This window comes from Salvia miltiorrhiza, chromosome 4, assembly GCF_028751815.1.
Source record: "Salvia miltiorrhiza cultivar Shanhuang (shh) chromosome 4, IMPLAD_Smil_shh, whole genome shotgun sequence".
Taxonomy (NCBI): Eukaryota; Viridiplantae; Streptophyta; class Magnoliopsida; order Lamiales; family Lamiaceae; genus Salvia; species Salvia miltiorrhiza.
Window position 1 is genome coordinate 4,416,624 of NC_080390.1, and position 22,801 is coordinate 4,439,424.

At 37.0% G+C, this 22,801-nt stretch overlaps 1 protein-coding gene and 1 long non-coding RNA gene across 2 annotated transcripts; both read left to right on the plus strand.

The window, feature by feature from the left end:
• The first annotated feature begins 1,190 nt into the window (after positions 1–1,190).
• Positions 1,191–3,018, plus strand: LOC131022879 (protein FAR1-RELATED SEQUENCE 5-like). Its single transcript, XM_057952424.1, has 3 exons — positions 1,191–1,217; positions 1,333–2,848; positions 2,960–3,018. The coding sequence occupies exons 1-3, from the start codon at positions 1,191–1,193 to the stop codon at positions 3,016–3,018; spliced, it is 1,602 nt and encodes a 533-aa protein (XP_057808407.1).
• Positions 3,019–4,638: 1,620 nt separating this feature from the next.
• Positions 4,639–8,266, plus strand: LOC131022305 (uncharacterized). Its single transcript, XR_009101230.1, has 2 exons — positions 4,639–5,338; positions 7,440–8,266. It is a non-coding gene; the product is annotated as an uncharacterized LOC131022305 (long non-coding RNA).
• The last annotated feature ends 14,535 nt before the right edge of the window (positions 8,267–22,801 follow it).

Consider the following 22,801-nt stretch of genomic DNA (forward strand, 5'->3'; position numbering starts at 1 on the left):
TGGAAAATAAGTTTATCCTATGAAGTACAAAGGATTATTAGAAAAGTGAAGTAGTATTGTGTGGTTGTTATCAGACTTGTTTGTGAGGCACAGGCTCATTGAGATTTGAGAATGTTTTTGTTCAGTTAAATTGAAGCCACTCTCTTCTATATGGGGTATGAACTGTTCAATGGAGTTTATTGCATATGATGGGTATGCCAAAATTTCCATTAAAGAGATCCCTAGTTTACCAGGAATCTGAAGTTTCTACATTAAGTTATTAATAGCTGCATGTAATGCTCTTTAATGTCCAAATGGATATTTTTCTGTTCATTTGAGTATAAATCTGCAATTATTCAGACCCATACAGTTTCTTCCCTTTCCCTAAAATAAATATTTATTCATTAATAAGACCAATATCTTGTTGTAATATGGTGGGATTGTTTATACTTCAAGTGGAGAAGTACTCCATGTATAATAGCATTGCAAATTGGGTCAAGACTTTTGACCATATGTTTTTCTTTCCCTGGGGCACAGAGGGGGGGTTATCTTTCCTTCTTCTTTTTGGTAATTTTTTTGAAATGTTTTTATTGTTTTCAATCTAAATCTCAATGATTTTTGCACAGCTTCAGGAGAGACAAACTCATTTGAGTCAGTTCCTGATCTTGAAAAGTCCATGTACACAGAAAACTGTTAACTATGATAAAAAAAAAAAAAATTAATACATAACGGAAAAATCTTAATACATAACGGTGAAAAACCGTTATGTATTCTATCAAAGATAACGGTTAAAACCGTTATAAAAAGTGCAAAAAACTGTTAACTATGATAAAAAAATAATAATAATAATAATAATAATACATAACGGAAAAATCTTAATACATAACGGTGAAAAACCGTTATGTATAACCTTTATAGATAACGGATGCGTACTGTTATGTATGACGCATCGTACCGTTATCTATGCTACTATACATAACGGTTTTGAAACCGTTGTGTATGACGTATAGAATAGATAACACCACTATACACAACGGTTTTTTTGCTCATAGATAACGGATAAAATCCGTTATCTATGAGCGTTTTTCTAGTAGTGTCCATGGAAAGTTACTACATTTTCGAAACAGCACAACCACGATTTGGTTGACCCCTCGGAGAGCTACCTGCTTAGATCCGCACGAAATGTTTCTGATTCTCAGAAAAATTTAATGATGGCGATGACGACAAGCGGGATTGGCGTTAGTTGTGCCTACAGATTTGTGGAGAACGAAGCTGGAGGCCGTGAAAAATGTGGGCTTCTTGCCAAAGGATCTCTATAATGAGCTTAATCGTGAAAGATTATTATTGTCAAAGGTGAGCGATGTTGATGCAAACAAGTTGTACGAGTTTTTGACGCAGAAAGGATTGACCGATCCTTCTTTTTATTGGAAGCTGAAGGGCGATAGTGGGCGTTTGGAAAATTTATTTTTTAGGGACTCTCGCTGTTTGATTGATTACCAACACTTTGGTGATGTGTTATTTGTGGATTCGACTTTCAAAACAAACAAGTATGGCCTTGTTTGTGTACCGTTTATTGGAATCAATCATCATCGGACGAATGTTATGTTTGCAATTGCGTTCTTGTCGAATGAGAAGACTGAATCGTACGAGTGGCTATTTCGAACATTTCTTGAATGTATGTATGGCAAGGAGCCGTCGGTAATTTTTTCTGACCAAGATCAGGCCCTTATGAATGGTGTTGACTTGTGTTTTCGAGGAGCATCTCATCGGCTTTGTCAGTGGCATATTAATAAGAATGTCGCGAATCATTTTGGTAGGCTAAATGGAAACAAAGAATTCAAGAGTTTGTGGTACCGTTGCATGGACGGATGTGAAACTGACGAGCAATTTGAAATCGTTTGGAATGGTATGATTGAGCAATATAATCTTTCAGATAATAGGCGGTTTTCCAACATGTACACCCTTCGCAGGTGGTGGAGTTCTGCCTTTATATGTGATAAATTCTGCGGAGGATTACATGCCACTTCTCGTAGTGAGGTGACTAACAAAGTCTTGAAATATCTATGCTCAGGTTCATCGTCAATACATGAATTTGTGTTAGCATTTGAAAGAATGCAAAGAGATTGGCGCCGACGAGAGTTTGAAGAGGATTCATATTGTCGGGGTATGCCAGGTATGCTTGTTCACCGTAGTGGTATTTTAATTCAGGTCGCGGAGCTTTGCACTCGTAATGTCTTCAAATCGTTTGAGTACGAAGCATTACATTCAATTGAAGTGAAGCTAACGCATGAACCGCCCGACATGAACAATGACGTACTGGAATTTAAGGTGTCCTCTAGATCAGCTGTTAATGGATATCGCGTTGTGAAATTCAACCAACGCAGCCAATTTGCTGATTGTTCATGTCATATGTGGGAAACAGAGGGTGTTCTATGCCGCCATTTGTTTAGGGTGTTTTTTCACATGAACCTCGATACTATTCCTGGTCACCTTATATTGAACAGGTGGAGACGCGACTGTAAGCAAAGGCATTCTTTAATTTGCGAAACCGCTAACGTGACGGGATATATTAGATTTAGTAATATGGTGTTTGTGAATCACCACATGAAGATGTTCTACGACTTATTGACCGAATGCAAGGATGATGGTGTTTGTCGAGAAGCAATTAATGATTATATGAGGACTATAATGGAGGGTGTGAAACATTTGAGAAGTAGTAGTCAGGGGACATGGAATGGAGGAGCGAGGGATGCTACTCATGGTGGTGGGTTGCATAGGACTCTTAGAAATCCAAAGATGAAAGAGAAAAAACATACTTATCGGCGACATAAAATTAGTAGAAAAATTGACCATGAAGCCGGAGGTCGAGGTACAATGCCGAGCGATGGACGAATAAATGAAGGTTTGAAGCATTATTTAAATTTTGTTACATAATTTTTTTTTTGCTCTTCGTTTATGTGTTTGACTAATATTATTGCAGATGAGGCGATGAATGAAGGTCATGGAATTAATGAAGACGAGTCTTGTTTTTTCCTTTGATTTATTTCGTTGATAGGAAATTTCGATACTTTTCGGCAGTTGAGTAGCCATTCTAGAATAGTTCATCATTTCTAATGCATGATGAAGTACTCGTTAATTGCTTAGGATTTAAGTATTATGAGTAATGATGATAATTTAGGCCATAATTCCGTTGTTGCCATAATTCCTTCTTTTGTTTACAAAACAATGGACATGTATTGTTTGGTTATATAGGAGTGATTATTTGGCTTGTGATATTTTGTTTTCTTGCTGTAAAGATTAAATAAATATATATAAAAATTAAAATAAAAATGCGATATGCATAAAATTTTTCTGTACTCAATTTATATGTTAACTATAGCATTAGTATTTGTAAAATTAAAATCATATAATAATAATAATAATAATAATAATAATAATAATAATAATAATAATAATAATAATAATAATAATAATAATAATAATAATTCACCATGCAAAGGAAACAAGAATCCCCACTTCCGTTAGAAATCACCCCACCCAATTTGTAAACCCAAAAAAGAAGCAATAAAACAAAAAAATTATGTATTGAATGAATAAATCAAATTAGTGTGCAGCAAGAGCATCAAAGTTTACAAGGCACAAATTTTTTGTATGATAATATTTAGCAACTTTATACGAAGATCAATCTCTCACAAAAAAGATACTCCCTCCGTCCCAAATGAAATGTGCCGTTTTCCTTTTTGGGCTGTCCCAAACGAAATGTCATGTTTCCTTTTTTGGCAATACAATCTCTCTCTACACTTAATATTTAAATAATTTTCACCAACCCACTTTATCTACTTTATACACATTTCTTAATCTACGTGCCGAAAAGAAATAGGCCATTTCGTTTGGGACGGAGGGAGTATAACAATAGCTTCATTTCTTCTTAGACATTTTCTCAAACACCTAGTAGGCGCAATGGGGCTATTAAGAACACTTGGTTTCTTCATCTATTTTTCTGCAATGGGGCTATTAAGAGTTATTTAGATAAACTTATTAATAAAGTTTTGAAAGCTTATTAATTTATTATAAACTTTTAATCGAACTATAAGGGTGTAATATTAAAATTATAATAATTATTATTATTTTTTTTACTCAGGGCCTATAATGATAAAATTCGTACCACTTTAAATTCAACCTTTTATTTATTGTACTTTAATTTACAGCCCAGTAAGTAGTGGACATGTAGAAATATATGATGTGTTTTGCGGCCCACTTAAAATATCTGACCACAAAAGCCCACAAAAGAAAATTGATGCGCATTTCAAATTTAAAATGTTATTTTTACATAACTTTGTAATGCACTATTTCATAATTCGTGTATCCGTTTCATGTGATTGCAGAATGACAATTTATTGTCACCCGTGTTATTGTATTTATTTTTCAGCCTTGTTATTGTCAATGGCAATAATTCTCAATCGCAATTAACACATTAACATAAACATAGTGCCTATTAAATTAATATTGGCACTTAATACATGATCATAAACATAACGCCTAATAAACATAAGGCTACATAATTGACCAAATGCAGATACTACTAATACAAAAGATGTTTGCCCACTTATACAGATATTAAGCGAAGAGATTTCATGGTAATCTTGTAGTGACCCGCTCTTTTATATATTTTAAATCTAGTAATGAGTGTTTATTTTTGTTCATCAGTGAATGAAAACGGTTTTTATCCTAATATGAATTCAGCTTATGATCCTGAATTTATATTGTTAAAGCAGTTAATGATATTATTTCAGAGTTATAACTGACTTAGCAAAGTCACGTTATTTATTTAAGCAAGATGAAATTAGATTTTATCTTTATTCAAGTCGTGATTTATTTCTGACTCGTGAGTTAATTAAATCTACGGATTTAATTTAAATATTAGAACAACAAACGAATTAAATCTACGGATTTAATTTAGATTCATTTTATAATTTATCGATTTAAGCGAGAAATCACATGTCGAAATACGAGATTTATTTAAATAAACAGTATCAAGCATATACGAGCACACGATCCATCTTACAGTTACAGAATCACCGAGACAGAGAAAATACATCAATAATTCTCCTCTACATTTTTTTCCTTTCTTTTTCTTCTCTTTTTCTTTCCATTAATTTTGTTCCCCACTCCATTTTACCACTAAATCTACTTTTTGACTTTCACCACCATTTTCCCCACCACTTTCACCACCAACTCAATTATGCAACAACACATATTGTTCCAGCCATCAAGTCTTTTCTTCCCTCACCAAAACGTGTAGAAGAAGTTGAGAAAGGGAGAGAGAGTTTCCTCCAACTCCAAATTGTAACTTGAAGAGGTATATACTAAGCTTCTTTATTTTGAATTCAGTTGCATATCATCCAAACGGTTTCCAAAAATTCTCAAATTAATTGTGTATCATCTTTCATACATTTTCTATATTTTGGTAAAATTTCAGAATATTTAGAGCTCGCATGATTTATTTATGAATTTGTAAACATCACTGCCCATCTGGAATACATTTTTGGTAAACAATCTTTGGGAGATCATAAGTAAAGTTTCAATCGGTGAAAACCTTTGAAACTTGAATATGTCACTCTAGACTCCCGTATCTTTCTTTTGACATCGGCCTCACCATTTTTGAGTAAGGGAAACAACCGGTATAAATTCTTGAAATCTAGTTCTTATTCCATGTACCATCCAGTAGATTTTACAAACCTACGACTTTGAGGTGGAAAAGGCCGACTTAAATATTTGATTCGCAAGCCTATCTTTCTACTGAATATTCACTGACATGTTGGGAACTTACTTGTTCAGTTTTAGAATTTTTGGTGAAGCTTAAAGTGGTTTTTCCGATTTATGTTCTGAATCTGCCAAACTTGAACTCTTTTTGTGCACTGAACTTTAGATAGTCATATCTTCTAAACCATGAAGGTTCTTAGAGTAAATCCAACTGGAGAGTGTTATGATCTCTCCCTAGTTTCCAGATTGACCTTTGGGGTTCCCAGTGGAGTTTTGTAAAGGGAGATATGAATTTTTAAAGAAAGCCCACTGACTTGGTTGTAATCTGGAAATATGAAATTTACAGATTTTTGCTTGTTAAATACCCATCTTTGAGAGGGCATATCTTGCTCGTTTGAATTGTTTTTCATTCGATTCAAATTGGAGAATGATCCTTGAAATGTCTAGTTTCCAGAATGTCTTTTGGAGCCTCATTTGGAGATCCGAGGTAGATTTGGTGTCTGTTGTAAAACAACCCCTTAAGAGCTCAAGTTGTTGAATTATTTTCTATGTATCAAAGTTTATTTTAAAGGATGTTTCGTGAAAGATTTAGTATATGTGCGTAACAAGTTTGGGACTATTTATTTTAAATGAGGTCCGTTCTTTATTTAAATTAGGATGGACTTTTAATGAATATTTTTGGGATTAAACTATTATTTCTTGATTTATATAAATTATTTTTAAGGACTTATAAATATGAATTTCGTAGGCCTACTGACCTACTGTGATCGACGGTTTGTCGATGTCTAACAGCTTTGAAAATTTTATAGCAAGTCCCTACATGAGTCTTGAGTACCCTGGTAAAATTTCAAGCCATTCCAACTTCGTATGATACTTCTTTAAAATGCAAAACCTAAACTGCACATTACTACTGAGAATTTCAGAGAACAGAGAAAAGAGTCATTTATTTCAGTAGCTTCCTGGGTGATCTAGCTTTCCAACTTTTTATGGTATTAACCTTATTGTGTTATTTAGATATCCACCAAAGTTGAGCCCAGTTTGACAACGTTTACTATTTTTCAAAAATACAAGTTTTCGATTGTTCAAAACTGCCGAACATGGTAGATCGTGGTAAAAACGTCATATCCCTCAAACCACTTGGAGTTTTCGACTCTTTTTTTTTTTATATGAAACTAGACTCGAAGATCTTTCTTTCGGTATGAGTCGCGAGTCCAGGAGATGTCGGAGTCAGAACAGATTAAATTTTGAAGTTGAGTCAGTGTAAAAGCAGAGCATGTTTTGATGATGTTTGATTGTGATTCTTATGTGCCTTATGTTGAGCCTTTTTATTTTATTTTATTTTTTTTTAATTTTATAACATTACTTGTTCTTATTTTTAAGCCCGATTAATTATGAGATTATAAAGCGAATAAGTTGAAGTATTTATTTTCTATTGACTACGAGGAACGGGGTTTATTTAATTGACGGATTAGAACACCCGATGAGAACGGATTGATTATGATAATCTATCCGACCTCATGTGACGAGCCTTATTTAAATTATTTTATTTCGACAATTAGGATTTATAATAGAATTTCCCAGATTATTATCTCAGAATAATAATTATCGGAATATGAGTCATGCATAGTTAAATTACGCATTCTCATTAATTGAGGATTTTATTCGAGCAGTATCTTATTTATATTCTCGTAATAAAGGTCAAACACGAGATTAATAATCAGTCAAGGAGCTACTGTACCACAGAAAATTTCTATCAGGTGGGCATTACTTTCATATATATCAAATGAGTTTAAATGTTACGTTCAAGCAAGTTATTTCATGACTAAATTAATTGAAGTTATTTCAAATATTGTCTTGCCATAAAATGTTTAAATTTCAGTATGATATCTATCTGATGTGACTTTAATCATGTAATCGAATTCGGGTCTTGAGCAGTTGATAGCTATCCTGCCAGGGCTAGTGTACACCAGTGACCGTGAGTCATCTAGCGGGTTGGCCGGTCAAGTGACCGTGAGAGGTGGCCACCTCTCCGGCACAAAGTTCCAGATATGATAGATTACAAGAGAACTTAGTCTGCAGACGAACTTTAAGAATCACAAATGAATTTAGTAAGCTTGGGCCTTTTAGCGAAAAACTCCCTTGCTGTACTGTTTATGATGGCATGACAATTTACAGTTTTGAAGCATGTATTTTTATAATTAGGCATACGTGTCCACTGAGTACTTTTGTACTCAAGCCCTGCATATATTTCTAAATGTGCAGGTTGAGCAGCTGCCGATGGTGATGAAGTGACGAGCGGGATTCTTTTGTCTTATTATGTATTAATGAACTCTAGGGTTACATGTCTTCATACATGTAATCAGAACCTTATTCCGCTGCGTACTCAGAAGTTTTATGTTATTTTGGATAAGTCGGAGTTATCCGAACTTGTTAGTTATTTGAGTCTATACGACAAAAACTCTGTTATATTATAGATATCCATGTTGTTAACAATGATGAAATACGATCCTTTCTTGTTTGATTATTCCCCTTTCTACCCCGCTTCTAATCTCCCTCCATTAGCCACGATTTCCCGGCTTAATTATCCTTAATTAGGATCGGTCGTGACAGAGTGGTATCAGAGCAGTTTATTTGCTCTGAACCCTAGAGTTAACCAATTTTCTAGTATGATCACTAGTATGAAAGAGTCAGTCGACAAAAGCTCAGCACTTCATCACATCGTCATGCTCAGCAAGAAAGAATGTGGTAATGATTTTAAAACATTGAGAAGTTCACGTTTTATATGAATGTACTGATGCTTACATTCAAGTTTATGCATTATTGATTGATTAGATATCTCAATGAACTTAGATGCGTTAAGAATGCATGATCACTGTTACGAAAAGAACAATAGAAGCTAGGAACTCAGTCATATTTCACTATAGCCATGGTGAAGAGCTAAGAAAGAGGAAGAGAATCCAATGAAAGCAGTGCAAGCAGAGTGCCACGCACGAATCACTGAAGCAGGCATAGTTCTTCATTCAGGTTGTTCACGCAAGACGGAGCACCTAATCGACTATTGCCTTCGATGATAGTTTAAGTACAATATTGCTTATAAGTGATGAGTGCAACTGATGTAATCAGTTAGCTAATCCCTAATAAGCTGAGACTCGCTTCTAGCCTCGATTATCACTAGATATGGCTTGAGGATAACCTTCATGATTCATGTATGAACTTCAGAGTTAGACTTACGAGGGGTTAAAATGCTTTGTATATGATGTTATAATATTACGATTAAAGCTATCAGCTTATAGTTTCAGATATTCGGAACCATTCTACTTACAGTACCTATCGCAATAGATAAGGACATGACTGAGAATCCCTATTGATTACGATCACCTACTACGAATTGGAAAGACGAGATGTGATATGGGTACTAGCAGTTATCAACCATTATGATTGATCATAAAAGTTTACGCAAGTGTATAAGACGAGAGAAGTTCTCAAAGATGGTTTAGAGTTTAATAATAGCTAGAAGCGCCGACAGTGGATCAATGCTGGAACAAATGAATTAAGATTCTAATGAGACCCTAAGGATATACTCCAGATAAGTATATATACCTTAACCTATCGAGGACATCGTCTCAGTTAGAACGTCATGGATTATGCATTTAGTCTGGTAGCCGTAATGAGAGCATTGACTAAGGTCATTCCATGACTTAGTATTACACATGGAGACACATACCCTATAAGGTGCTCAGATGAGCAAAAGCTATTTCCTTATTGAATGCGTGATGATTCAGAAGGTCTTTTGCAATAACACGGAAGAGTGCTTCAAATTATATGGTTGCATTTCAAGCGCTATGTGAAGGAACACTAAGTACTAGAAGTACTACATTAAGATCATATAGAGGAACATTATTGAGTAAGGTCGAGCCTACCTTATTTCGCCTATAGAAAATGTTTAAGGATTGCATTAAACTAGGAGGCAGACTCCAAGTTTGAGAAGCTCTAGAATATTCTCAAGGACATGTTCAAGATATTAAGAAGAAAGTGGTGATTTTAGACCAAATATACCTTTTGCAGCCAAGGAACAAGAATTGCCAAGTTCGGAAAAGTATTTCCGAATGACTGAGAAGTAGTTGTGTCGGACCTGGCCAGTCCACATGGCCAAAATCTCAGTAGTCGTCATATATGGGTCTTTAAACCTATATATTTTAAACCTTCATCTGAAAAGCCAAACGGGTTCAGACTATTAGGTCATTTCGTTTCGACCTTTCAGTCAATTCATTTCTACCCTATGGTTATTCATTTTCAATTGTTTGGCAAATTATTGAAACACTTTGCCTAATTGCCATTTGTTATTTGAATCATTGCGATCTACTAGTTGTTGGTAGATTTTCTGTGACCCAAGGACAAACAGATACTTATCTGATTAAATCAGTCAAACACATATGCTTCAACCCAAGGGTCAAGCACGTAATGCATACAGACAATCTCTTGTGCATTTAGTAGGACCTTATTTGTGTATTTCAAAAACGATGATCATTTCGATGCTTTTGTATGCCCCTATGTTGGCTTAGTTATTTTGACTAGTATTAGTACGGAAACGCTGATTAATAGGGCATTTTGGAACTGAGATCTTTCATGATGAATTTGCAAGATAGCCAGTTCATCATGTATAATGCTTGAATAGATCACCATATTTAGATTCAAATGTTGATGAAATAGTCCTCATTGATACTAATTTCCCATGTCTATGTAGCGACCCTATCAGTCTTTCGCGGCAAGTCGAACCGCTATGTTTTATTTATATGTTCGCTTAAGTTTTAGCAGGAGCAGAACTCGATGAGTTAAGGAGTAACTATAGAAACGATAGTATGTCCTTATTGCATTTTAATGCGCTGATAACTTGTGTTTTTACTCATTAGAATGCCACCAAGACGAGGGCGTCCGAGAGGAGGGGGAAGGATTCCCCGTAATGATGAGAGAGACCCAGAAGCAGGGCCAGAACCTGAATTAGTTCAACCACCTGTTCAGCCAGAACGGCGGATTGAGGAATTATTCTTGCGACAGAACCCACCTACCTTCAACGGGACAGGAGACCCGGCAGAAGCTGAGACTTGGGTTCGCGCTATTGAACGCATTTTCAACTTCCTGCGTTGCACCGACCAAGAACGCCTGACTTGTATGTCCTTTCAGTTGACTGGGTCAGCTGATTTCTGGTGGGAAGCAAGGATGAAAACGATGACAGCAGAGCAGTTAGAAAACCTGACTTGGGAACAATTCAAAGCCGGTATATATGACAAGTATATACCCAAGAGCTACCGCAAGAAAAAGGAGGCTGAATTTTACAATCTGAAACAAGGAAAGATGTCGGTAACTCAATACGACAGGATGTTCTGCGATATGTCTAGATATGCGCCGGAACAAGTTGACACAGATGAGAAGATGGCTGAAAAGTTTTGTGCCGGTCTGAGGCACGAGATTAGGATGGCTTTGGCAAGCCACGGAGGATTGTCTTACACTGAGTCGCTCAGCCGAGCGTTAGACATTGAGGCAGCCATGCCAGGAGAAAGACTTGCAATTATACCTGCGCCAGCACCTCCACATGATCAAAATCATAATCAGAATTTCAAAGGAAAGAGGAGATGGGACAACAGTAACCCGAACCAAGGCGAGAAGAGGCCATGGCAGGGACGGGTCTTCCAGTCACAAGGTTATGGAAGCCAGGGCGCACCGAAACAGATGGGAAATAACCAACAAAGAGCCCCACATTGTCCCAAATGTAACAAAAGTCATATGGGAATTTGTAAGGCCGGCAGTGATAGTTGCTATATCTGCAACCAGAAGGGGCACTATGCAAATCGGTGCCCGAATAAGCAACATGGAACGAGTTTAAGGCCAAACCCACCTATCCAGGCTCCGCATCTGCGAGCAATCCAAGCTCTGCCCCAACCATACCCAAGGCAGCAACCACAGTATCAGCAGCCACAGCAGCACCAACAGCTACAGTACCAACCACAACCTCAACAACCGTATCAGCAACAGGCCCGCCAACAACAGCAGCGACAACAGAAACAACATGAAAAGCCTCGTCATGCTAGAGTCTATGCTATGAGGCAGAAACAGCCCGAGAACAACCAGGGAAACCTGGCAGGTATGGGCATGCTACTCATTACTCCTGTTGTACTTCTATTTGATACGGGCGCATCGCATACTTTCATTTCAAGTACATGTGTTGACACATTAAAATTTAAAATGGAAAGAGCTGACCAGAAGTTGAGTATATCATCACCTATAGGAGGGATGACGACAGTAGATCATGTGTGCTTGAACCTAGAACTGAACATAGGGTCACTCAAGATTGTAGTGAACAACTCCTATGTTATACCGATGGGAGATGTGGACATAATCCTAGGAATGGACTGGCTAGTCGAGAACTATGCCACCATCCTTTGTAACGAAAGACGGATATCGTTTCGACCCCCAGGAAGGGAGCCGTCACATTTCCACAGAATTAGTATGGGAAGAAGAAAAATGATCATCTCCGCCCTGCAAGCAACGAAAATGATGAAGAAGGGATACCCAGCTTACCTCGTATACTTGCACGGAGAATTGGGTACTGAAAAGAGTATAGAAGATGTAGAAATTGTACGGGACTTTTCAGATGTATTTCCAGAGATTCTGCCAGGACCATCACCGGACAGACCAATTGAGTTTACCATTGATTTGGAGCCCGGGGCAGCTCCCATTTCGAAGGCACCATACCGAATGGCTCCTAAAGAGTTGGAAGAACTCAAGATACAACTGCAAGAACTTTTAGAACTTGGATTCATTAGGCCAAGTGTATCACCTTGGGGTGCACCCGTACTTTTTGTGAAGAAAAAGGATGGCACATTGCGAATGTGTATAGACTATAGAGAACTGAACAAAGTGACACTGAAGAACAAATATCCTTTACCAAGGATAGATGACCTCTTCGACCAGCTCAAGGGAGCAAGCGTGTTCTCGAAGATTGATTTGCGATCTGGTTATCACCAGCTGAAGATTCGACCAGAAGACGTACCTAAGACGGCATTTCGAACTAGGTATGGCCACTACGAATTTGTAGTTGTGCCATTCGGGCTAACCAATGCGCCAGCTGTGTTCATGGACCTCATGAATCGAGTGTTTCATCCGTACTTAGACAAATTTGTCTTGGTGTTTATAGATGACATCCTGATCTACTCGAAGAACGAGAAAGACCATGAGGAACATCTGAGAATTGTCCTAGAAACGTTGAGGACGGAGCGCCTTTATGCCAAATCCAGCAAGTGTGAGTTTTGGCTCAGCGAAGTCACGTTTTTAGGACATATTGTATCATCATAAGGGATTAAAGTGGACCCTGAAAAAGTGCAAGCGGTGCGTGAATGGAGATCGCCTACTAACCCTAATGAGATAAGAAGTTTCTTAGGATTGGCAGGTTACTATCGGAGGTTTATGGAAGGATTTTCCAAAATTGCAAGGCCAATGACGCAACTACTCAGGAAGGGAATAAAATTTTCTTGGACAGAGGAGTGCGAGAAGAGCTTCCAAGAACTCAAGGAAAAGTTGACTACGGCACCAGTGTTAGCCGTCCCAACAGCTGATAAGGAATACGTGATCTACACAGACGAGTCCAAAAATGGACTTGGTTGCGTGCTGATGCAAGAAGGAAGAGTGATAACATATGCGTCACGATAGCTTAGGCCACATGAACTGAATTACCCGACTCATGATCTGGAGTTAGCTGCAGTGGTGCATGCGCTGAAGATTTGGAGACACCACCTATATGGAGTTAGGTGTGAAATATTCACAGACCACAAAAGTCTGAAATACTTTTTCGAGCAAAAGGACCTTAATATGAGACAAAGGAGATGGCTCGAACTAGTGAAAGATTATGACTGTGGTATTAACTACCACCCAGGCAAGGCCAACGTAGTGGCTGATGCATTGAGTCATAAGACTCAATCTAAATTGGGAGCTCTCATCACTCGAGAGACGGTGCTCATAAGGAAATTTAGCAAAATGAGCATAGAAGTGGTTAAACCACCAGGGACGATAGCAAGCGTTGTGGCAACGGTACCTAACTTGAGGAAGACGATCGTAGAAGCACAAAGAAAAGACGGGAAGATGGAAAAACTACGGGAAACAGTAAGGAAAGGAGGCGTCAAGAATTATCAAGAAGCATCAGATAATGCTATCCTCTTTGAGGGAAGGATATGCATCCCCCACGATGATGAGCTTAAGGATAAAATCATGAGTGAGGCTCACGATACCCTTATACTGCCCACCCAGGGAGTACTAAGATTGTATCAGGACCTAAAGAAACACTTTTAGTGGGAAGGCATGAAGAGAGACATAGCGTCATTTGTGGAGAAATGCCTGGCATGCCAACAGGTGAAGGCCTTACACCAAAGGCCATATGGAAAACTACAATCGTTGGAAATTCCAGAATGGAAGTGGGAGCACATCGCAATGGATTTTGTGACCAGTTTGCCCAAAACAAAGAGAGGAAACACTGCCATTTGGGTAATAGTGGATCGACTCACAAAATGTGCTCATTTTATACCAATACCGATCACACACGGGTCAGACAAGCTAGCTCAGTTGTATGTTCGAGAGATTGTACGCTTACACGGTGTACCCGTGTCAATCACATCAGATCGAGACTCGAAGTTCACATCTAGATTTTGGATGAGCTTACAGAAGGAGTTAGGCACGAGGCTAAATTTCAGCACCGCCTTCCACCCGCAGACAGATGGGCAGTCTGAAAGGACAATTCAGACCCTTGAAGATATGTTGAGAACAGTGGTGTTAGACAGAGGTGGAAGTTGGGAAGCAGTGCTGCCGTTGATTGAATTTGCCTATAATAACAGTTACCAGGCAACTATCGATATGGCACCATATGAGGCATTATATGGAAGAAAATGTAGATCACCGCTTTATTGGGATGAAGTGGGTGAGAGAAAAGTTTTAGGACCAGACATGGTCAATGAGATGGTTGAGATAGTCCGCCAGATCAGAGGGCGAATAAAAGAGGCACAAGATAGACAGAAATCTTACGCTGATGCACGTCGAACTGAGTTATGTTTTGAAATAGGAGACAAGGTCTTCCTAAAGGTATCTCCTACCAAGGGGATAACTAGGTTTGGTGTCAAGGGAAAACTTAGGCCCCGATTCGTAGGACCTTATGAGATTTTGGAGAGAATAGGCCCAGTAGCCTATAGGTTGGCGTTACCGCCAAGCTTTGGAAACGTTCACAATGTTTTCCACGTATCACAACTCAGGAAATACGTTTTCGATCCAAAGCACATAATCCACCAAGAAGAGATGATCCTTTGTCCAGACTTGAGCTATGAAGAAAGATCAGAGGCCATTCTAGATCGAAAAGTACAACAACTCAGGAATAAGGCAATCACATCAGTGAAAGTCTTATGGAGACACCACGGACAAGAGGAAGCCACGTGGGAGCTTGAAGACAAAATGAAGGAGAAATACCCCGAACTGTTTTAGAAGAAATATGCAAATTTCGGGACGAAATTTTTGTTAAGAGGGGTAGTATGTAGTGACCCGCTCTTTTATATATTTTAAATCTAGTAATGAGTGTTTATTTTTGTTCATCAGTGAATGAAAACGGTTTTTATCCTAATATGAATTCAGCTTATGATCCTGAATTTATATTGTTAAAGCAGTTAATGATATTATTTCAGAGTTATAACTGACTTAGCAAAGTCACGTTATTTATTTAAGCAAGATGAAATTAGATTTTATCTTTATTCAAGTCGTGATTTATTTCTGACTCGTGAGTTAATTAAATCTACGGATTTAATTTAAATATTAGAACAACAAACGAATTAAATCTACGGATTTAATTTAGATTCATTTTATAATTTATCGATTTAAGCGAGAAATCACATGTCGAAATACGAGATTTATTTAAATAAACAGTATCAAGCATATACGAGCACACGATCCATCTTACAGTTACAGAATCACCGAGACAGAGAAAATACATCAATAATTCTCCTCTACATTTTTTTCCTTTCTTTTTCTTCTCTTTTTCTTTCCATTAATTTTGTTCCCCACTCCATTTTACCACTAAATCTACTTTTTGACTTTCACCACCATTTTCCCCACCACTTTCACCACCAACTCAATTATGCAACAACACATATTGTTCCAGCCATCAAGTCTTTTCTTCCCTCACCAAAACGTGTAGAAGAAGTTGAGAAAGGGAGAGAGAGTTTCCTCCAACTCCAAATTGTAACTTGAAGAGGTATATACTAAGCTTCTTTATTTTGAATTCAGTTGCATATCATCCAAACGGTTTCCAAAAATTCTCAAATTAATTGTGTATCATCTTTCATACATTTTCTATATTTTGGTAAAATTTCAGAATATTTAGAGCTCGCATGATTTATTTATGAATTTGTAAACATCACTGCCCATCTGGAATACATTTTTGGTAAACAATCTTTGGGAGATCATAAGTAAAGTTTCAATCGGTGAAAACCTTTGAAACTTGAATATGTCACTCTAGACTCCCGTATCTTTCTTTTGACATCGGCCTCACCATTTTTGAGTAAGGGAAACAACCGGTATAAATTCTTGAAATCTAGTTCTTATTCCATGTACCATCCAGTAGATTTTACAAACCTACGACTTTGAGGTGGAAAAGGCCGACTTAAATATTTGATTCGCAAGCCTATCTTTCTACTGAATATTCACTGACATGTTGGGAACTTACTTGTTCAGTTTTAGAATTTTTGGTGAAGCTTAAAGTGGTTTTTCCGATTTATGTTCTGAATCTGCCAAACTTGAACTCTTTTTGTGCACTGAACTTTAGATAGTCATATCTTCTAAACCATGAAGGTTCTTAGAGTAAATCCAACTGGAGAGTGTTATGATCTCTCCCTAGTTTCCAGATTGACCTTTGGGGTTCCCAGTGGAGTTTTGTAAAGGGAGATATGAATTTTTAAAGAAAGCCCACTGACTTGGTTGTAATCTGGAAATATGAAATTTACAGATTTTTGCTTGTTAAATACCCATCTTTGAGAGGGCATATCTTGCTCGTTTGAATTGTTTTTCATTCGATTCAAATTGGAGAATGATCCTTGAAATGTCTAGTTTCCAGAATGTCTTTTGGAGCCTCATTTGGAGATCCGAGGTAGATTTGGTGTCTGTTGTAAAACAACCCCTTAAGAGCTCAAGTTGTTGAATTATTTTCTATGTATCAAAGTTTATTTTAAAGGATGTTTCGTGAAAGATTTAGTATATGTGCGTAACAAGTTTGGGACTATTTATTTTAAATGAGGTCCGTTCTTTATTTAAATTAGGATGGACTTTTAATGAATATTTTTGGGATTAAACTATTATTTCTTGATTTATATAAATTATTTTTAAGGACTTATAAATATGAATTTCGTAGGCCTACTGACCTACTGTGATCGACGGTTTGTCGATGTCTAACAGCTTTGAAAATTTTATAGCAAGTCCCTACATGAGTCTTGAGTACCCTGGTAAAATTTCAAGCCATTCCAACTTCGTATGATACTTCTTTAAAATGCAAAACCTAAACTGCACATTACTACTGAGAATTTCAGAGAATAGAGAAAAGAGTCATTTATTTCAGTAGCTTCCTGGGTGATCTAGCTTTCCAAATTTTTATGGTATTAACCTTATTGTGTTATTTAGATATCCACCAAAGTTGAGCCCAGTTTGACAACGTTTACTATTTTTCAAAAATACAAGTTTTCGATTGTTCAAAACTGCCGAACATGGTAGATCGTGGTAAAAACGTCATATCCCTCAAACCACTTGGAGTTTTCGACTCTATTTTTTTTTTATATGAAACTAGACTCGAAGATCTTTCTTTCGGTATGAGTCGCGAGTCCAGGAGATGTCGGAGTCAGAACAGATTAAATTTTGAAGTTGAGTCAGTGTAAAAGCAGAGCATGTTTTGATGATGTTTGATTGTGATTCTTATGTGCCTTATGTTGAGCCTTTTTATTTTATTTTATTTTTTTTTAATTTTATAACATTACTTGTTCTTATTTTTAAGCCCGATTAATTATGAGATTATAAAGCGAATAAGTTGAAGTATTTATTTTCTATTGACTACGAGGAACGGGGTTTATTTAATTGACGGATTAGAACACCCGATGAGAACGGATTGATTATGATAATCTATCCGACCTCATGTGACGAGCCTTATTTAAATTATTTTATTTCGACAATTAGGATTTATAATAGAATTTCCGAGATTATTATCTCAGAATAATAATTATCGGAATATGAGTCATGCATAGTTAAATTACGCATTCTCATTAATTGAGGATTTTATTCGAGCAGTATCTTATTTATATTCTCGTAATAAAGGTCAAACACGAGATTAATAATCAGTCAAGGAGCTACTGTACCACAGAAAATTTCTATCAGGTGGGCATTACTTTCATATATATCAAATGAGTTTAAATGTTACGTTCAAGCAAGTTATTTCATGACTAAATTAATTGAAGTTATTTCAAATATTGTCTTGCCATAAAATGTTTAAATTTCAGTATGATATCTATCTGATGTGACTTTAATCATGTAATCGAATTCGGGTCTTGAGCAGTTGATAGCTATCCTGCCAGGGCTAGTGTACACCAGTGACCGTGAGTCATCTAGCGGGTTGGCCGGTCAAGTGACCGTGAGAGGTGGCCACCTCTCCGGCACAAAGTTCCAGATATGATAGATTACAAGAGAACTTAGTCTGCAGACGAACTTTAAGAATCACAAATGAATTTAGTAAGCTTGGGCCTTTTAGCGAAAAACTCCCTTGCTGTACTGTTTATGATGGCATGACAATTTACAGTTTTGAAGCATGTATTTTTATAATTAGGCATACGTGTCCACTGAGTACTTTTGTACTCAAGCCCTGCATATATTTCTAAATGTGCAGGTTGAGCAGCTGCCGATGGTGATGAAGTGACGAGCGGGATTCTTTTGTCTTATTATGTATTAATGAACTCTAGGGTTACATGTCTTCATACATGTAATCAGAACCTTATTCCGCTGCGTACTCAGAAGTTTTATGTTATTTTGGATAAGTCGGAGTTATCCGAACTTGTTAGTTATTTGAGTCTATACGACAAAAACTCTGTTATATTATAGATATCCATGTTGTTAACAATGATGAAATACGATCCTTTCTTGTTTGATTATTCCCCTTTCTACCCCGCTTCTAATCTCCCTCCATTAGCCACGATTTCCCGGCTTAATTATCCTTAATTAGGACCGGTCGTGACAAATCTTGTTTCCCGTTGGGGCGGGATAAATAACATAGAAGATTGCCTTGAAATCTAAGCAAAATGTGTTCCCTTGTACGAATGAACCAGTGAGCAACACACGTTCCCCTGCAATAGAGTGTTCGATATCAGTCATTGGTATAAAAATAGGTTACATCCAAAAAATTCAGAGTGTGATGACCCCATGTAGTGTTTACCTCGTGCTTACATGGGTAAGGGAATGTTGGGGATTCCCATTGTCGTGACAATGTCCCCATACCTTCTCATTGACGCGTAGATGAGTTGATTAAGCTAAGAACAACAACCCACATCCTTTAGATTTGCCGTGTTGCCAATGAATATAACGCACTGAACAATTTAGTTGATAGTTGGACACATACCGCAAGTAACTCCGAAGCAAAAGCACGGTCCTTCATCAAGTTTTGCTCATCTTCCTCAGCACGGACTCGTGTTTCGCACTTGGCAACATAATTATATACACATAAGCCGTAAATACACTCACTTGGAGAGAGTTAATTGGACGCACATCTCCTATCGTTGCACGGACACGGCATGTTGGGCACTAGAAAAATAACAAGCTAATATATATCGAGGAGTGTAAAACTTATTTAGCATAAGTGTTAATTATACCTGCGAATGATTTGGCAGTTTCAGCCACCTTTCAATGCAACTAAAACCAAAAGTGTGACCACAGGGAAGTGAACTACACCACAAGCATGTTGGATTATATACAAAAAAATGACCGACGACAAAAATTTGTACTTGCGGATTTATTAACCACTTAAATAGACATACCATAGTTGATGATCCATATTTCTATGCGTGTGATTATAGCAGAATGGGCATGGCATGTGGCTAATATTCTTAACTTCAAACGGCTCCTCTAGAAAGTGCTCGCGGGCTATACGACCCTCGTCCTCATCAAGGTCTGATTCAAACCGCCTTATTGTTGCGATATGCTCGTGAGTTGTGTTCATCGTGCTGTTGTAATCGGCATCAGACGTGAGGCTGTTCAGAAGTAAATTGCACAATGCCATGCATGCGTTCATTTTTTTTTTCATAATAGCATCCTCTAGCTTCCATTGTAACAACACAACAAATATATATTTAACGATGACTCCAAAAGTATGAAGTTGCAAAAGTTCACCACACAACCGTGGTAATGCCTTATACAATGAATACTTGCCGGAGGTAATCGTTATTATATATATATTCGTTACTTCAGAGGCGTCAGCCCACACTCATTTCTTTCAAGAATACTTTAACTGGATATGCATGCTTTACGTGATTCTCCAACTTCATATCTTGTAAGAGAATATTGGATAGCCTCAATAGACCACCTCACGTGTTGACGTCCTTCGTGCATGTATCTGATCGTGCACACAGCTTCAAAAAAAATATTAAGTTAAAAACTCACGATGCATATGAGAAACCCTCGGTCGTTGTTAGTCATTCGGCATGGAAATCATTCATCATGGCACTTAATAAATAATTCAGGGACATAGTTCCACATCCTTCTTCGTCTATAACGATTTACGAATCTAGATACGATTTCTTTGGCATGTTATAAATAATACATACATTTATAACGTATTCAACTAATTAATTTTGAAAAATATGTAGACCACAAAATTCTATTTTTTTTGGTTGGCTAGTGGGTAGGACAAAATACTACATCGAATTTTGTAAATTAAATTTCAAACGAACAGTTAATTTGCGTTACTTTTTTACTTGAAGACGAAATTTAATTTAAAACAATAAAAATGCGACAACAATAAATACTTGATTCTTGGTCAATTTACTACAGTGAACAAATTTAAATTTGAGATTAAATAAAAAATATGGTGTTAATCAAACCATCATGACTGTCATTTAAGTCGTATATGTCTAAAATGTGGAGGTGTGAATGATATTAATCCCAAATTTATTACTAACAAACAATACTCTCTAAATATTGATTAATCGAGTGGCCAACTTGCAAACTACTCTCATATAGTACAGAGTTTGACAGCTTGCAAATTTTGCCTATAAGATTTCATATGTACTATCGGGAGCTACGTTCTATGATGCACAGTGACACAAAAATGAAATGGACCAATGAAAAATCGAAACGTGACCTATGAGATCTTGTAAATTGAATACATGTGATAGAGGTCACGTCTTAGCCTACAGGCAAATCGCAATGTCAATCCTTCAACGTCCATCATCCAGTACCACCATTTCAGTTTTATTCATGACCGTCGGATGTCCCGTATATTCATATGGTGCATCGGATGAGTGGTTACAAGAAACGTTGATCTATGAAAATAATGAAATAGCGAAATGGTGATATCAATTAAAATATTCTTCTTTGTTTATTTTTTATTTTTTAAAAATTCAGGTTAACTAAATTCAATTAATATTAATTTTTATTATATTTATGAATTTAATCCTTGAGTTGGTATCAATTTTATATAGATATTGAAATATAAAATAATTTCATATGCATTGCACGGGGTGCAGATGCTAGCTTACAACTATGAAATTAAATTATTGGTGAAGGTAATGATAGATTAATTAAAATAATTTCTATGAAAATATAACTATTTATTTTGAAAAGTAAAAGTTAGTTGATCAAATTAAATAGGTGCTACAAATATATGAAGGATAAGATATTACACTAAGATTCAAACCAAGAATCCACTAATTGATTCTTGATTCTTTAAACAAATCAATGAAATGAAGTGAGAATCCTAAGAATCAAACCAAGATTCCGCTAATTGATTCTTGATTCTTTAAACCAATCAATGAAATGAAGTGAGAATCCTAATAATCAAACCAAGAATCCCCTAATTACTTCTTCATTCTTTAAACCAATCAATGAAATGAAGTGAGAATCCCAAGATTCAAACCAAGATTCCACTAATTGCTTCTTGATTTTATCCAACCAATCAATGAGATCAAGGGAGAATCCCAAGATTCAAACCAAGATTCCGCTAATTGCTTCTTGATTCTTTAAACCAATCAAGGAAATGAAGTGAGAATCCTAAGAATCAAACCAAGATTTCGCTAATTGATTCTTGATTCTTTAAACCAATCAAGGAAATGAAGTGAGAATCCTAACAATCAAACCAAGGTTCCACTAATTACTTCTTCATTCTTTAAACCAATCAATGAAATGAAGTGAGAATCCCATGATTCAAAACAAGATTCCACTAATTGCTTCTTGATTTTATCCAACCAATCAATGAGATCAAGTGAGAATCCTAAAAATCAAACCAAGAATCCACTAATTCCTTCTTCATTCTTTAAACCAATCAATGAAATGAAGTGAGAATCTCTGACAAACATGGTTTTCGTACCTCAATTCCACATGATTTGTTGTCATTTCCCTTCATATTTTGCTTGCCAATGCGTGTTTGTACCCTAATGTTGAATTGTATGAAGATTTAATTCCTTGGTGTAGTTTTGGAGTGATTTCAGGAAACATCAAGGATTAATTGGAGGATTTTGAAGACATGATATTGAATTACGTCTCGAGAGGAATCCGTGAGCGCAAACGGCGACCAAATCCGAGTCTGGACGAGGGAGAACGGAGCAAAACAAGCGGACTGCGCACAGAGCCCAGTACCCCGCGGTCCGGGCCGCGGTCACGGGCCCGACTGCGGGCCTCTGCTCCAAAATCGTCCAGAACGCCAGACGGCACCCGCGGTCAGGGCCGCGGCCGCGGGCCCCCTCCAAAAGCTCTCCCACGGTCCTGTACCGCGGTCACGGCCGTGACCGCGGTC